Source organism: Sander vitreus, chromosome 5 (genome assembly GCF_031162955.1).
Source record: "Sander vitreus isolate 19-12246 chromosome 5, sanVit1, whole genome shotgun sequence".
Taxonomy (NCBI): Eukaryota; Metazoa; Chordata; class Actinopteri; order Perciformes; family Percidae; genus Sander; species Sander vitreus.
The window spans coordinates 4,548,418-4,565,892 of record NC_135859.1 but is presented as its reverse complement, the minus strand read 5'-3'; the positions used below and the strand labels follow the sequence as shown (position 1 = coordinate 4,565,892).

The 17,475-nt window shown below is 40.3% G+C and overlaps 1 protein-coding gene across 6 annotated transcripts; it reads right to left on the bottom strand.

Moving 5' to 3' along the window:
• Window positions 1-9: 9 nt before the first annotated feature.
• syn1 (synapsin I) lies at window positions 10-13,423 on the bottom strand. Of its 6 annotated transcripts, none has more exons than XR_013501979.1 (15): window positions 13,141-13,423; window positions 12,370-12,869; window positions 11,268-11,325; window positions 9,927-10,018; window positions 9,633-9,789; window positions 8,906-8,995; window positions 7,698-7,760; window positions 7,452-7,594; window positions 7,290-7,364; window positions 7,096-7,198; window positions 6,860-6,997; window positions 5,843-5,912; window positions 4,384-4,921; window positions 1,702-3,075; window positions 10-1,606 (listed from the first exon to the last, which is right to left on the bottom strand). XR_013501979.1 is itself a non-coding variant. In XM_078250141.1 (14 exons), the coding sequence occupies exons 2-14, from the start codon at window positions 12,729-12,731 to the stop codon at window positions 2,940-2,942; spliced, it is 2,025 nt and encodes a 674-aa protein (XP_078106267.1). In that variant the 5' UTR covers window positions 12,732-12,869; window positions 13,141-13,423; the 3' UTR covers window positions 10-2,939. The 6 variants fall into 6 exon arrangements, 4 of the variants coding, with proteins under 4 accessions (XP_078106267.1, XP_078106268.1, XP_078106270.1 ...); XR_013501980.1 differs by having other exon boundaries at window positions 10-1,814; window positions 2,802-3,075; XM_078250141.1 differs by having other exon boundaries at window positions 10-3,075.
• Between the last annotated feature and the right edge of the window lie 4,052 nt (window positions 13,424-17,475).

Below are 17,475 nucleotides of genomic sequence, written 5' to 3'. Positions count from 1 at the left end.
TCTCTTACATTTAATTAAATAATCCACCATGATTTACATTGTGCAGTATTTTTTTTTTTTTTTTTCCGGATTAACGAAAACCTCAGCTTTTTGATTTTTGCGATTACATTTATGATCTGGCAGGGATCAACTGACAATCAGTTTTTACTCAAATTTGTAAGGACTGAATCTTTTCACAGCAGTTATACGATGCATTTAGAAAACAATAAAACTAGCTGTAACAAATAAAACGATGTACATTCACAGTCAGATACTGTACATCCACCATAAGTAATGTAATCATTTAAAAAGAAATCTGGGAATATCAAAAACATAAGTACGTCAAACTGCTTCTTTGCATTGCTGTCACAGCTCTCGTGCGTCGCCGTGGCAAACGGTGTATGTCTTAATATGACTGACGGGCCTCTGAGCGACAGTATGACATTTTTCAAAGTTAACCATCCATGCTAATCGTGGTGGCTCGTTTTAATAAATTACACACTTGATAAAATTCTGTTTCACTGTCACTGTAAAATTGACGAAATGAAGCCCTCAATCACCAATATATAACATGACAAGATAGCCCTGCCACATAGGAACGAACGAAGCATGTACAAAATAACAGAAAATAAAAAGGCACACATTTAAGAACAAAAAAAACACACATAATATCAACAAGCACAATAGCAGCGAGGCAATAAAGGTGACAATCTGCATCACTCAGAGCTCTGTACAACACATCTATTTGGTCTGACCAGTTACTGAACGACATTCACACATTGATGCACTATTGAGCACAAGGGGTCACTGTGGCTACACAAAACACAGGCAGCATGGAGAGAATCTGCAGGGGAACCAGGACTGCTTTATACTTTTGGCTTTTGGGTCTTCTCTAAAAAAAAAAGCATGATATTGCCTTACTACTTCGACATTGGAATGGAAAGCACTCCGCGTGGAAGACATATGTGGTGCCTGGAAACAGAATAGTTTTTTTTTCAGTAGTGATCAAGGAAAGGGTTGTCAGTGCGAGGCAGGATATGCAGGAAGTACTAGATTTACTGCAGGGGTGCATCCCACAGTCGACATTCCTATACTTTTACATTGTGTTTTTATTGTACAGCCTCTTGTTACAGACAGTGACACCTGTTGAAACCCGGGAGGCATACTGTATATGGAAGCAGAAAGCTGCACCGTATGATGCAGACTTGGGTTTGGAGTGACTTAAGTGCAAAAAATCACGACGACGCATTGATTGACTAACTGCTAAATCAACCTGACATAATCCACTTCCTTATTGTACATCCACTAAAACCATAGCTGGTTAACAGTCACGAGTTCTTTTTCATGAATTACATTGCTTTGAATATCAATGGAAACTGTCCTAAATCATCATATTTGTCACTAACTGTTTTCCTGAACAGTTGCAAACCCCTGCTTATGCTGTGTCCTACCGTACCGCACCTGTCACAGACACAGCAGCACCCCAGGGTGGGAACACCGAAGTTGTTGCTTTGTCAAATGGCAAGTGAACAAACCTGAAAAAAATATAGACTTCATACAGTCATCAGTCAGTGCCACTGGATTCAAGTATCATTTTGCAGTAGTATTCTCTTGTGTGCAAATGCATCTGAAATAAAAGAGACATTCAACCTCATTAAAATGCATGCTTTTCCTTCATTATTAGTGAACAACCACAATTAAACTGTAATGGAAGACCCTCACCCACATACAAGTGTCACAATCAATTGGACATCCCTGAGACAACTCCATTTGATCTGACCTTCTTGTCTGTGTAAGGCATGCTTTCAAAGGTGGAGAGCTTCAGGGCATTTGTTCTAAAAAAAAAAAAAAAAATGGGAAGAGAAATGGCAGCAACAAGATACTCACGACACCTACTAGGTTACTTGACTAACTAATTCAACTACGTGTGACGACACAGTTACAAGCGCCAATGTCAGGGGGTTGGAAAATGCGACCATTGCCTCCTGTTGACATGCAGCTAAGACATCACCATGAGCGGTCAACAGCTCGAACAGATCTAGCATTAGCTAACACTGGACATCCTATGTGTGCAGCTGTGCTGAGTTAGGGACTGTACAAAAATGTTTCGGAGCGGACGGTGTCAGATAAGGGGGGAGGGTATTGTCATTTTTTTTAATTTTTGCTAAAGGGAGGTTAGTCTAAGTTATTTGGGAGAGCGGCCTTTCATTTTTTTTTTATCTTACCCCATATTTGTATTTTGTCATATTTTATGTTAGTGACATTGATTTTTATAAAAATAGAATAGTTGGTAAATCAAAAAGATGGTTTTCATGTGTGTGATGGAGGTGCATTGTGTCATATACAGAGGATATAATAACAGTATATTTTGCAAGCTCTATATTCAAAAATAGAGAGTGGCTGCATTTTCACTATTTGCCAGAGATATATTATTTTGAACACTGGGGAGGGCCATGCTTCTTTAACAAAATCAAATATTAGACTCAGCACTCCCTCCCCGATCATTTTCGTACAGTCCCTTAATTCATTGGGTTGGTCAGCTAACCAACCAAAATTCAAACATAAAGATCACACAGACATTACGGCACCAACAAACAAGTGAGAGCAGTATTTTGTTGTTTTGTGTCTTATTCTTGTGTCCGTGTGTTCATGCATACACAGGCTTTGTTTTGCGTGTGTTTCGTTTGTGTGACACGATGATTAGATGCTTGAGGCGAGGCAAGGAATGTTTCAGATATCAGTGCCTACATTTACTGTGTGTTCTACTTTTGGTTCATTTTCAAAGGTGTCAACTACTCAGGCAGTGGGTGTCAAGTGTTTACATTTTCATTATCAGGGCCAATGTACATGAATTGGAGACGGCATCCTGTTGGTCCTTGTTCGTTGGGAGAATCTGCCCTTCAGTTTGCCTGTCCATCTTTCTGTCAGTAGGAGGAGAGGAAAGGGGGGCTTCTGCCGTCTCAGTCTGAGAAGAGACTGGCAAAAGATTTGCGTAGATTGCGAATGGTTTCAGCCTTCACCTCATCCTGGCTAAGGCTGGCTCGTGGCGCTGGGGTTTCTGGAATGTTGAAGGTATTGGTAAGAGACTGGGACTTGCTATAAAGAGAGGAAAATGGCAATAGAGGAGAGGAAGAGGCTGTTAAAGTCATGCAGCAAACCCCATGGAATGAAAAGACTGGAGCACGGCAAGAGAGAGAGAGAGAGAGAGAGAGAGAGAGAGAGAGAGAGAGAGAGAAGCAAGAGAGAAAAGGCTCAGTAAAAAATGAGAGAAGCGCATTCCATTCCTTCTCTTTGGTCATTCAGTATTACCTTATCATTTCAGGTTAGCTTTGATATGATATGAATAGTGAATGACTTTTCTGGATGCAAAGAGAGGCATGTATTTTTTTTTTTTTTTTTTTAACAGGGATTGACAACAAGTGTTTTATGTCTCTAATATAAGAGAGCATAATGCAATCTGATTAATATAATCCAAAATTAGAATTTTTATGCGAGTCGTTTGTCCATGAAAGCAATCATCCGGAGAAGGTATTGACAACACACATCTGTACAGTTTCATTCATCGCGCGATTGTTTTGATAATATGTTTCCTGTTTAAAGTATTGGTTCAAATTCATTAAAGTGCTCATATATGCTCATTTAGAGGTTGTACCAGAATAGGTTTATGTGGTTTAATTTTCAAAAAACAGCATATTTTTTCCATATTTTTTCTTTGTAAACCTATAACGTGCACAAAAAAGATATATAACACAATAAAGGAAAGAGAAAAAGCCAAAAAGCTTCATATGAGCACTTTAAATATGTTGTTCCATTTTAAATATTGTGACTGAATGTGAATCAGAATAACAGATCAGTTAAAAATCAAGATAGTTGATATTTCTTTGTCATAAAGGAATGCTTTATATTACAGCACACCGACTGAAGAAGTTTGATATTTAATAACCAATTAATAACCAACTCAGTTTATGAAAGTTAAAAAAAAATAAAGAGTAATTAGCTATATCAACAGTTATTTAGATGATTCTGCCAATGCCTGCTTGAAGTAGAATTTGGACAATGTGGTCACCTGTGTCCTAGAATATGGATTGTGACAGATGTGATAAGTTCATAATGGTTATGAACAACTGCAAGCCAGTTGTTTTCGTGTATCAATCTCCCCAGACAATCTGAAATGCTTCGTGAAACGGCTGCTGAAGTACTGAAAATGTAAGAATCAATAAATCATGCACATCCAAGTGGATCGTTTGTCAATAAAGAGCATGAATAGATTTCCAAGGTTGCATGCATGCAGTCTCAATGCAGGCAAACAGTAAGAAAGGATCAGCTGTAAGGTTTGCTTTATAAAAAAGGACAGGAAGCTGATTCCAAATTTATTTTGGATATTTATCATATGCACTTACTTACTTTAGTTGTGGGGAGCCACCCATGGCCTGGTTGTCCTGACTGGGCTTTTGTGGGGGCGGAGGCTTTTGCTGCAGTGGGGGTCGTCCTCCTGGGCCCCCCTGGCCCTGAGCAGCAGGCCGGGGCTGCTGGGTGGTGGGTCCTCCAGGGCGACCCTGCTGCCCTGGAGCCCTCTGTTGCTGTGCCGCCCCCAGTGACTGCTGCCTGGGGGGCTGGGCTGGCCTCTGCTGAGGTTGGCCTGCCGCAGGTTTCTGGCCAGGGCCTCCTGCAGCTTTCTGCTGCTGGGAGACAGACTGTTGCCTCTGAGCCTGAGGTGAACCTCCCTGGCTCCGCTGAGGAGAGCCCTGGCCAGAAGGAGGTCTCTGGCCTTGAGTGGATCCCTGACCCGGTGGCCGTGGCTGGGCTGCAGGTCCTTGGTTAGCCTTAGCCTGGGCGCTGGGCTCCCCGGTAGCAGGGTTCGCAGCAGATTGCTGCGCCTGTGCAGGAGGTTGGCCTTGAGGCTGTGGGCGCTGCTGAGATGGGGGACTTTGCTGAGGACCACCTACAGAAGAAATACGATACCGTCAACCAAATTCAAATGCTTTTCCAATCGTGGTGGGGCTGAGCCAAAACCTAGGGGGGTCTGCAGGCTACCCCCATGGGAAGATTTTTTTCCCATTGTGATGACCCTCCCACTCTGAGGAGGGTCTGGCTAGTCCACACAGCATTCCGGTATGGGAGAAAAACGTGCTCTGGTTTATTGGCATTTCTTTGAACGAATCACAATTGTCTTGGGCGGTGTTAAGCACGGTGCCGCTGCAAAATAGCCTCTGGAAGGAACTTGTTTTGGTGGAATGTTTATTGGACAAATAGTCTAGCTAGCTGTCCGGATTTACCCTGCAGAGATCTGAGAAAAGGTTAACCATAGTCCTCATAAATCGACCGGAGTTTTAAATGCCAACACAAAGGAAGCCCAAGGCAACGGGTATCCGGCCTAAATGAGTGAAATCCGGCGGAATTTCCGTCGGCAATGGAGCAATCCCGGAAGTGGAACGTCAAAGATATAGACTAGGAAAAATGTCATAAAACTATAACACAACAAATGTTAAGGATGACTAATTTTCACTCCTGCCACCTAAAAACAGCCAGACATTGCCTGATGTAATATTTTTAAGTTACACCATAACATAGGTAGGGTAGGAATGGGGCATGAACAGCATTACTAATCTTGGAACCTATTTTTGTTAAACTATGCTGGAGTAGAATCTGTGGCTGCTCTTATTGCAAATTCAGAATTCCAAACAATGGCAAGTAAATGTGGCCTGCAATACTCTGAATTGATTATTAGGCCAATAGAAGAACATTTACTAAATTAGATTATTAAGATTTCTTTAAAAACTCTTAAAGATTCAGGGATTTTGAAAAAACATAATGTTATTGTTTAACTTAGTTTTTTGTTATTGTGAAAAGGTCAAGTTCTTACCTTGAGGTGAGGGGCGCTGTTGAGCCTGGGGTACTTTTGGCTGTGAGACAGGCTGAGGAGACACTGCTTTCTATAAAACACATGGGAGTTAAAAGGGCAGAGAGTAAATGTGTAGCAAACAAAAAAGGAAGGAAAATTAGCTAAAGATAGAAAATAACATTTAGAGAAGAAATGTTCAAAGGATCCGTGCTTGGCACATTACTATTCATTTTTATGTTGTCTCTTGGATAGCCATAAATATGACACAGATCTCTACTGCTACGCTGATGACACTCAATTATATGTACCCAATAAGTTTGTCTGATAACTGAAAAGTATATGTCAGCTCACTCAATGCACCTGAAAATACTGTAAGACTGAATGCTAAGTATTCCTTGATGGCTACGAGTTCACATAGTCAGATAACCTAAAAATGTAGGCTTCTATCCTTTGAAACAATAATATCTTAATAACTTAATTCTTCAATTTATGTTACATGTCCAGGGTCTTTACTATGCTGTCTTTTGCAATGGATGGTTTCACCAATTGCCTTGGGTTTGGTCAAAGGGGTAATGTTAGAAATCTCACTATATCAAAAACTTCAACCTCATACACTCATTAACTGTATGCCTAAAGCTCGTTGCTTTGATATTGAAAGTCTTGCGACAGGCAACACATACAAATGGCCACATTTGTGTTTTACTATGTTTTACTCATTATAGTATTACAGTATAGTATTATAGTTTGTATATGTATCTGTAACATCTGCTGGAATGTGGAATTGCCTTAAATCACATTGCACTGTGACATTTCTTTTATAGTCTATGGTTTTCGTGGTTGCCCTTTATTCAAGTTTTATGCCAACTATTCCTATTGTATTGTCTGTGCTTTGGTTACATGTCCTCCTTTAAAGTAAGATGTTCTGAGTAACCTTAACTGCACACCCTAAACAAAAACAGACCTGACTCGACATATATTACTAACAAAAGTGTTGGAGATTACTGGAGCAAAAAAAAAAAATATCTGTGGTTTGAGCACCTGTGCTGGCTGCCCTGCTGTGGAAGAGCTTAAAGTGCGTGGAACAGCCTGGTTCATCTTAGAAATCACCAGATCTGCAATCTGAACGCGATCCTCGTCCTGCTGGTCCCCAATCAGTGGCATTGAACAGTCATCAACCTAAAAATCCACATATGATGGATTTAATGGATTTCCCATATGATCACAGACAAACTCTCTGAAAATTCTCTTGATACCATTACACAGCCTTTTAGTACCTCTATAATATAGTCCTTGCCATCTTTACCATGTAGAGCCTCCACAGCACAGATATCCAACCCTCCAAAGATGTCTGCACAAGAGTCCACCCACATTCTGTACCTGTAATGATGTGTAAAACCAGAGCTATATTAGTGCAGTGAGACATTAGAGGAGTCACAGTCTCATCTCCTGTGCATTTATAAGCTCTTACTTGTCTGACATGGCCACCTGTTCGAGCATAGATGAGCCAGTGTTGGTTTTCCAGTTGCCAGAAATTGATGTTCTCCTATTCATCAGAATTAAAAAATCATGTTTAACCATTTCAATTTGTTATAATAATGTGTTGGCTCTTTGGTAGTAGTCTGACACTCACATGTAAGCTTTGTAATTGTTGCCAATCTTCTGGATGCGGACATCATACTTTGCATCAATGAAGGGCTCAGATGTGGCATAAGTCTTGGTCAGCGCCACAACACTGGCAATATCTTGAAAATCATATTGATTGTCCACTTTCACCTGGAGTAGCAACGGTCAAAATATAAATATACAGGCATATATTGGTCCCAGATATATTGAGCTTACATAAAATTGAGTTAACCCTTTAGCACTCCAGTACTACCTTTCCCATTCCTGAGTGAGCATGGCCCATCTTTACCACTACAGGGAAGCGAGGGGAGGTAATCTGCAACAAGAGCATTATCACATACGCAGATTTATTTTTTTTCAAAGTAACTTACATGTAATCATAGCACTCTATTTATTAAAACGCCCATTTTTGAATGCATTTCAGTCAAGCAGAAGTGACACACAGCATCCCTCCTCTTTTTCTGCAGGAGATTCTGATTCATATTGATGACTTGAAAGCCAGCCCAGTACTGTCAGCCTGTGACTGCAGGGGTGGAGATAACTGCTCTGCAGCAACAGACTCAGTGTAACAGTACTGTCTAGAGATGCACTGATTACAACTTTCTAGGCCGATTCCAATTTCCGATTTTCTTTGAGTTAGGCCAGCCGATCCAATTTCATTTTTTCTAACCACTTTACAGCACACACAAATATTTATTTTCTATCTTTCCTTTAATAGAACATTTTGCACAGAACATAGAACATTTTTTTAACAGATAATGGATCAATATAAAATAGAACTATATAAATTATTCCTGGTGTGGGAAATTCACACACATCTAAAGGTCAACGTTAGAACCATTTCCTTCTTTTCACATCCTATATCCAACTAAACAAATGTGATTTTGGTTTTTGGTGTAGTCCCTCCACGCCCTACTTTTTCCTTACAGGTGTTGCATATTGCAAACGTGTTATCTTCTGCACACACGCTGAAGAATTTCCAAACAGCTGACATGTTGCAGGTTAATTCACGCGCTTCACACCGCGAGCGTGTACGCGCGACACACGGCGGAAAAGTTGAGACAAAGGAAAAAGAGACTGTGCTGTCGCATCTGTTGGCAGAGGGATAATCAAAAACTCTGCCTCTACCCGGAATGTAAAAACAAGACACTCCCCAGAAAATTAGATTGGTCTAAGCTGCTGCATGAGACAGAATATTGACATGGAAGTTAATTACCCTGCTGAAATGTGACCGGTGCAGAGAAGGATGACCAGACCTGTGTGTGTGTGTGTGTGTGTGTGTGTGTGTGTGTGTGTGTGTGTGTGTGTGTGTGTGTGTGTGTGTGTGTGTGTGTGTGTGTGTGTGTGTGTGTGTGTGTGTGTGTCTCTTTAAGAGGTTCAGCATTAAGACATACCCATCATCACAAGTGGTAAGGGGGAGGAGAGAGAAAAGAAAAGGAGAGCAGATGGCGGAGAACTCACCATTTCCTTGTGGTTTGGATAGTAAACCTGCTCTATCAGTGGGAACTCCACTGGGCCCAGTTGCTTGCAGAGTCGAGACATCTGAGCGAACTAAAACAGCCACAAATGTTTAGGATGGAGCATTTGTAATCCAAAATAATTTAAAGTGGTCATATTATGCTAATTTTCAGGTTCATAATTGTATTTAGAGGTTGCACCAGAATAGGTTTACATGGTTTAATTTTCAAAAAACACCATATTTTTGTCGTACTGCACATTGCTGCAGCTCCTCTTTTCACCCTGTGTGTTGAGCTCTCTGTTTTAGCTACAGAGTGAGACATCTGACTTCTGTCCAATCTTTGTTGGGAGTCGCACATGCACAGTAGCTAGGTAAGGACTACTAGCCAGTCAGAAGCAGAGTATGAGGGCGTGCCACGCTAGCAGCTAGGCGATCATTATAACGCGTGTTACAAAGTGACCACGTTTGTCTCTGAAGTAAAGGCTGGACTACAACAGAACTGTTTGGAGCAGTTTGTGAACAGTGTTTTCTGTTGGAGATGGTAAGTCCCTTTGGGGTGGACTTTGGGCTTTTTCACTTTTTAAACCTATAACATGCACAAAAAGATATATACCACAATAAAGGAAAGGGGAAAATCCAAAAAGCTTAATATGTGTATACAGTGTATGTCTTTGCGGCCGAATTTAATGTGCAATGTGGTTTCAAATGAATGACACAAATAATACTTACCACCCATGGTTTGTCACAGAAATTGTAGACAGAGTGCAAAGAGTTAACACTTGGCAGCCCAGCATACTGCAGTCCAATCACTATGTTCCGGTGGTCTCCGTTCTTGTCCATGCTGAAGGCATGCTGTCTGATCAGCACAAAGTCTGGCTTTAAGGATCTGGGACAGAAGACATTAGCGAAATATTAAACTGCATCGCAAGACAAACGGAACAGTTATGAGGCAGATTTCGACATAACTTCAAACTTGCAGCAGCACTGTGGATTTTAACTAGAACTACTTTGCAGAGTACTTACTTAGTAACCTTATGCCCATTCCTAATGGCATCAATGTCCACATTGTAGGTACCCGTGGAATTGACCACCAGGCTGATTTCAGAGAATTCTGCCTAAAAGGAAAATGTCAACGTCAACTCAACTCCATACAGAACACTGTAAATGCAATCACAGCAGGAGGACAGGGAAGGAGCAGCTATTCTACGTGCGGCAGGTTAAACAGGGTACGATTATAAGATGGCAGACTTCATCTGAAGTGTGTTCTTCCTGTTAAGAGGCCACAGGGGAAATAATGGAAACGGCAGCGCAACGTGAAGTCGAGGGACAAAAATAGGACGGGAGGAGAATGCCTCAGGCAACCGAAAAGATTTAAAAACTTTCAGGGTGGCCTCAAAGTGCTGTTGGGTGGATTACAGCATCCGTAGCCACTGACACAAACTGTATTAATAAATGTTCTGATAAAGCCACTTTTCACAGATTTAGCACATAAACAACTGATGTATCTACATAAGAGATTACAATTAAAACTGTGCATCACTCAGAATGGCTTTGTGGAGGCATGTGTAGAAACATAACATGTTTCTCTTAATCAGAAGTCAAGAGAGCACACTATCAATACTCCCTCAGTAGTAAACTGGCCCGTGGGACATTTCATTATTCTAAGGGCTCTCTATGACCACAATAATATCTCCCATTATACTGGATGACTCATCTGTTATTTATTTAAGAAACCATGAATCATTTTATGTTAATATCAAGCCTGCTGTTGATCAGCAGAACCAAACGGAATCTGTGGATCCTTTTAATCCAGGGGGTGGAGATGTGTTAACATTCTGAGAAAATCTGCAGATCTAAAAATCTATGAAAATTGTGTCTGTTTTGCGTCCGCAGATTCTGCGTGGCCTGTTAAACAGTGAACCTAAAATGAAAGTTGATATAATACTAAGATGTATCCAACAAAATGACTCACCAAGGGACTTAGAGATGACACTGCCTCAGAAAATAAAGATATGAAACCGAAGTAGGATCAAAGTGAAGAAAAATTACGCAAAATGCGGATCAGGGGTACATTTCCCAAAGATAACAACAAAAACAATGGACTTGTCCTATAAAAATGCCAGTGGCACGTCCTAATAAACCTGCTGTTCCAGTTACGTCTTGACATAAATTGATCGGAAACTGTGTAATTCATCAACAAAACACAAACTATTTATTTCTTATGAAAGATTGATGTTACATTCCTCTAACTGAAGTTAGGCTCAGTAGTATAGTCCAGTCACTATGGTGACCTGTCCTCCTAGTAAGAAATAAAGGTTAACGCTAACACAGAATAAAGCAAATAGTCACATGTGCAAAACCTACCTGTTCAACCTTGATGTCAAATTCACCGTGGACCTTTCTTCCTCTGAAGACCTTTACCCTGCATGTGAGATGAGGATTTGAATCCAATTTGTATCCAGAAACAAAACATGAATTTCATTTTGCCAATTTCTCCTGTAATTGGCAGCTGACATTTTCGCCAGCATTTGCAGAACATTTTCAGAAGAACAATATTCCTCCTGGTCAATGAAAAAGTGTTTGTGTGTGTATGTCAAACACATAAAAATAGGCTGACATTAATGGAACAAAATGCTATTTTTCACAGATATTTATAATATCTGTTATATCTATTATATCTATTTATGTATGTCTATTAGTGGCAGTATGCTGCACACTAACTGTAACTGCAAGCACCATGCATAAATAAAAAAGATAATTGAACATGGTTTTACCTGGTGCATAAAGGGATATGAATTGGACAAAAGGATATAAATATCGATCTAAATGCATTTTACATGCAACCCACTAAGCATTTATATCCAAATATCCAAATCTACTGCCTATTGTGACTCAGCGGGAGAACCAAAGGGCCTCTGTACTGTGAGGTGGAAGGGTTTTGATGGGGATGATTCACACATCTGCATATTTTATTATCATCCAGGGTATCATTTTGGGACAAGAGTGCCATGTTTTATCACCTTTACCTTGTGTGCAAAGCTTAAATAAGCATGCATAATGTATAGCCTACTGTTGGTGAGGAAGACTAACCTGATGCATGCATTTTTTTTCTTGTGCACATTTTGCTCTTACATCCACTCTACTTGGAAATACCTGCATCATCATAGTGGCATCAGCCCATAGCCCCATACACAGTGCATTGGCCTTCTTCTTCTTTCTTTTTTTGGCAGAATGCAAGAGTACTTCGACAGTCATAGCTGATCGTCAAATGAAAATGGCTTATCTGCCTTGCGCTTTTGCCATGGCACTATCAGTAAACAAACATACTGTAGGTGTTTGAGGTCTGAGCAACAAGCCGACGGCTGTTACACGTGATAAAGCTATATCTGAATCATATGACCTTCGAGATGTTAGGCCACTGCAACCCACATTTGAGTCTAGACTGCCAATGCGCACTGACTCTTACCAGTCGGTCTGCTGGTCATCGATAACCAGGAGGATCTTGGCACTGCTGGAGACTCCTGCCCTGTCCGCTGCCTCAGATAAGGTCGCAGCCGCAGCAGCTGTGGTCTGCTTGACAGCATTGGATATGGATGAGAAGAAGCCTCCGCCTCCACCTCCACCTCCACCTCCAGGCTGCGGCTGCTGTTGAGGCTGCTGCGGCTGCTGAGGCTGCGGCTGTGACTGGCTGGTGGACTGGCGCCTCTCCGTCGGCCCGGGCGACACTGCGGGGCTTTGCGGGTCAGGACGTTGGAGGTCGGTCATGTAGCCATTGGGCAGGTTGGACATGAAATTACTGTCCGAGAGTCGTCGACGCAGGTAGTTCATGATGGAGACTTACTAAAAATGCCGGAAAGAGGTGTCCAAATATCCTCCAACTAAGAGGCGATTTACAACTTGGTGTTCAGTAAGAAAACGGAATGACTAGGCTACTTTTCCATGTGCAGAGGCGGGAGTCAATGTTACCTAAAGAGAAACAAGGCTTGTTTTATCTTTTGGGAGCAGATTTTTCATATATGTTACAGTAGGCTAGTAAGGAATCGTGACAGTGTAGCTTGAGGACAAGCTAAAGCATTCACACAGCCTCACGATAATAGCTGACAAAAATGAGGGTCCTACACGACTGACAAACGAAATAAATATTTTTTTTTACACTTAAATCTGATGTGTTAATAAACCGCCAACGAAGCCATTGTAGTAATCAGTAACTGTCAAAACAAGGCATGATGAAGCCTACCTGGGACTGTGTCCAAACTGATCCGCCCCAAGGATGAGGTGGTGATGCCTTCTTATTATTAATATCTCTCAGAGGAAAACCTACATATAGGTGACTCTCATGTCCTCTGTGCACGCGGGCAGGCCGTGCCGGCTTGAAGCTGTAAAATGAAAGCTAAAGTCCTTCCAACATCCCCGCCGTTCTCCCTGTCCTCACCATAGACAGCATACGGTCCTCACCCTCCAGCCTTAGTTTTCTCCGTCTGCTCTGCGTCACTCCCAGTCATCCTCAGGAAAGGAGGCGCGAGAAGCAAATTAGACAGTGTGCCGAACACGACTTCCGGGAGTTGCTTTCAAAATAAACGCAAGTTACCGAGGACTTTTTATTTTATTATTATAATTAGAGATAGTCCAATACCATTTTTTTGCTTCCCGATAACGATTCCGATACCTGAACTTGTGTATCGGCCGATACCGAGTACCGATCCAATACCAGTGTGTCATATATTTTATTATGTTTTAACAACTGTGTACTACTATCCCTGTATGGATGTGATATTATTTCTATCTTTGTTGTCGGTCTGGCTCAGGTTAAACTCTTTGTGAAACATGAACGCCCCAGAACTTTCTTTTATTATCCAGTTTGACAGTCAGTTATAACGGAAAAAGAACATAAATAAACTACTTTAACGTATTTTTTCTTTAGGGCTTTATTACGTGGTATCGGATCGGTGCATAAACTCCAGTACTTCCCGATACCGATACCAGCGTTTTAGGCAGCATCAGAGCCGATACCGGAACATCTCTAATTATAATAATAATGTATTATTATTATTATTATTATTATTATTATTATTATTATTATTATTTAATATTATGATACTATAATACTTTAATATTACAAGAAAAAAATGCATCTTGACAATATAAATACAATTGAATACATTTTTTAAGGTACTATGTTTAATTCCAAATTAATTATCTTTTGTGAACCAATAGTGCCTTTTTTTTATTATTGTTTCACGTAATTATGTAACTGTATATTGTATTGGCAACCTTGCGGTTCGGTGTGTAAAGCTATGTAAATGGTGATTAGGCAATCAACAGGAACTCGGCATGTTAAAGTCATAGCCTATATCAAGTTAAGATAGGCTACCAAACTTTTGCTGGATCCAGCATCTGGAATGTGAGGATGTATTGCCTCTTTTGTATGTTTTAATGTAATTGTAGATTCAATATAGCCTATGGGTTATGGGCATATTAGTTGTATAAAAGAAGCCCCTTGAAAAAAAATCTCGCAGGTTTTGGTAAACAATGAGAGGCTTTTTTTTTTACGCGTTATCGACCAAATGATTAATCAGTTTAAATAAAATTTAAAAAAAAAAACAATCAACTGATTAATTTTAAAATAATTGTTACTTTCAGCTCTAAATCAACATATTTAAAGGAGTGGCAGCTGAAATCACTTGTAGGCTATATCTTGCTATTGTTTCAAGCCTTTTACGCTAAAAGGACTATTATTAAACTTCCTGTATTGCTCCGCGTTCGCAGCTCTGTGCTGGGATACGATGGTGGTGCTGATGAGAGCAGCCAGGGTGACAGGGGCGTCGCTCACTGTCAGACATGAGCATGCTGTTGACTCCACGGGGGCTTATGGGTGTTGATGATGTGATATTGTATCCTGTTATGTTTAATAATGCAGCTGTGGCACACTTACTGCTGGGCTCCCAGGCTTCTGACACAGTGTGTTACTTTTGATTTCCAACAGTGTCAATACAGATTGGGAGAGATGCGCCATTTGTTGGTGACACCCAGAGTCAGTGATCAACACAGACCCACAGGGAGTCCCAGGCCTTTGCTATGGAAACTGTACTGTGTGGTGTGGACTGAACCATGTTCCCTGTGGACACAGATACACATGGATGAGTACTTGTTTTACCCTAATCAGTATTATAATGCCTGGTAGAGTTAGGTACAGTATTATAGCCTGTTATGCTGACAAAATAATGAAAATGCATATGTTAATGCGAAATATTTGGAGGCTAAAATGAGATGTTTAATGACCTTTTCTTCATATTTAGAGATACACAATTTAGTGATTGAGTTTTTTGATTGATTGTTAGACCCGACACCTTTTTAAGTTACAGTTACAGCAATGTGTTTATTTCTGAACATGTCTCAATATTGACTGCTGTGCATGGATTGAAAACAATTCAAAAGAATAACAAGAAAAAAAAGCTACAGTAAAATAAGACAGGTATGAAATAGAAAAATGAAACTTACAGTGCAGTGTTTGAAATGAGCAATTACTTAATTAAAAAAACAACAACAATGCAGCATCAAACAGAACAGTCTTCAGCCGTGATTTAAAAGCGGTCCTTCCAGAAAAATGCGGGGGGTTTTTTTTGTGATTGTTGCGGGCAAAAATCCTTGATTATGTGGCATGTTTTCTTAAAAAATGCGATGGAATATGCGGGATATTTATGGGATTTTATGCGATGAAATTGTGGGAACTTGCAAAAACTGCGGTTTCATCGTGGCTTCATCGTGGGGTTTGCAGCTTTTCGATGATGTTCACGTCGCGTAATTACATCACTTCATAATGTTCCCATGGCAACAGGGGAAAATGGCTGCTCTTGTGTGAAGTAAACGCAACATTTTTCAACTTTCTGCTATATGTGACTTTTTTGCAATGAAAATGCGGGGATTATGAAATCATGCAAGCCCCGCATATTTTGCGCGGAAAACGGCAATTTATGCTCCAAAAGTGCGGCGTATTTGAAAAAATGCGACCCCCGCATAAATATGCGGACTTTGGCTGATTATGCATTGAATTATGCAATCGTATAATCACGTTTTTCTGGAGGGACTGTAAAAGGACTGAGAGTTGCAGTGGACATGTGGCTTTCTGGGAGTTTGTTTCAGATATGTGGTGCATAGAAACTGAAAATTGCTTTTCCAGGTTTAGTTGTGACTCTGGGGACTGAAAGCAGAGCTAGACGACCTGAGAGCTCTGGGTGGTTCATAATGTAGCATCAAATCAGAAATGTATTTTGGCCCCAAACCATTCAGTGCTTTATAAACCAACAGTAGTATTTTGAATTGAATTCTTTGAGAGACAGGACGACAGTGTAAAGATCTCAGGGCTGGAGTGATGTGATCCACTTTCTTGGTCTTAGTGAGGACTCGAGCAGCAGCGTTCTGAATCAGCTGCAGCTGTCTCATTGATTTTTTTAGGGAGACCTGTAAATACACTGTTAGAGTAGTCGAGTCCACTGAAAATAAAAGCATGGACAAGTTTTTTTTTCCAAATCCTGCTGAGACATAAATCCTTTAAGCCTTGATACATTTTTAAGGTGATAGGCTAACTTTGTAATGTCATGTAGCTGTTGAAACTCAGGTCGGAGTCCGTGACTACACCAAGATTCTTTGCTTTGTCCGTTGTTTTTGTCATTGCCGATTGAAGCTGAGTGCTGACTTTTAATTGTTCCTCTTTGGCTCCAAAAACTACTACCTCAGCTTGTCTTTGTTTAATTGAAGAAAAAAAAAGTTCTGGCACATCCAGTTGTTGATTTTGTTCAATGCATTTACTCAGTGTTTGTATTCGACCATAGTCCCCTGATGATATGGTTATGTAAATGTCTGTGTCATCCGCATAAGAACAATATCAAGATTGTTATCATTATTAACTATATGATTAACAATATCAATATATGGCCTATGGTTTTGTAACACCTCTTGAGCGCGGGGCAGTGTTGTCAGTTAAAGTATCCTTAAAAACAGGATAAGTGAGACAATGAAAACATGCTGCCGTTCAATGTAGCTGCTCTCATCAGAACTTTTTTTTCAACTTCATTTCACTCCACGTCTGTCACAGTACTTTCTGCTTCACATTTTGTTTTGTTTATACCTGGTACCTTCAGTACCCATTTGATTTAAAATAAAAAATAAAATAAATAAAAAATAAAAAATAAATGGTGCTCTTTGGATGCTTTTATATAGACCTTAGTGGTCCCCTAATACTGTATCTGAAGTCTCTTTTATATAGACCTTAGTGGTCCCCTAATACTGTATCTGAAGTCTCTTTTATATAGACCTTAGTAGTCCCCTAATACTGTATCTGAAGTCTCTTTTATATAGGCCTTAGTGGTCCCCTAATACTGTATCTGAAGTCTCTTTTATATAGACCTTAGTGGTCCCCTAATACTGTATCTGAAGTATCTTTAATATAGGCCTTAGTGGTCCCCTAATACTGTATCTGAAGTCTCTTTTATATAGGTCCTAGTGGTCTCCTAATACTGTATCTGAAATCTCTTTTATATAGACCTTAGTAGTCCCCTAATACTGTATCTGAAGT

Coding starts and splice junctions, on each gene's coding strand:
- syn1 (XM_078250141.1), bottom strand. CDS start 12,731: ATGAACTACCTGCGTCGACGACTCTCGGACAGTAATTTCATGTCCAAC. Junction 7,761..8,905: donor ATCCAAACCACAAGGAAATG/GTGAGTTCTCCG, acceptor CTCTTGTTGCAG/ATTACCTCCCCTCGCTTCCC. Junction 7,595..7,697: donor CTCACTCAGGAATGGGAAAG/GTAGTACTGGAG, acceptor TTGCTACTCCAG/GTGAAAGTGGACAATCAATA.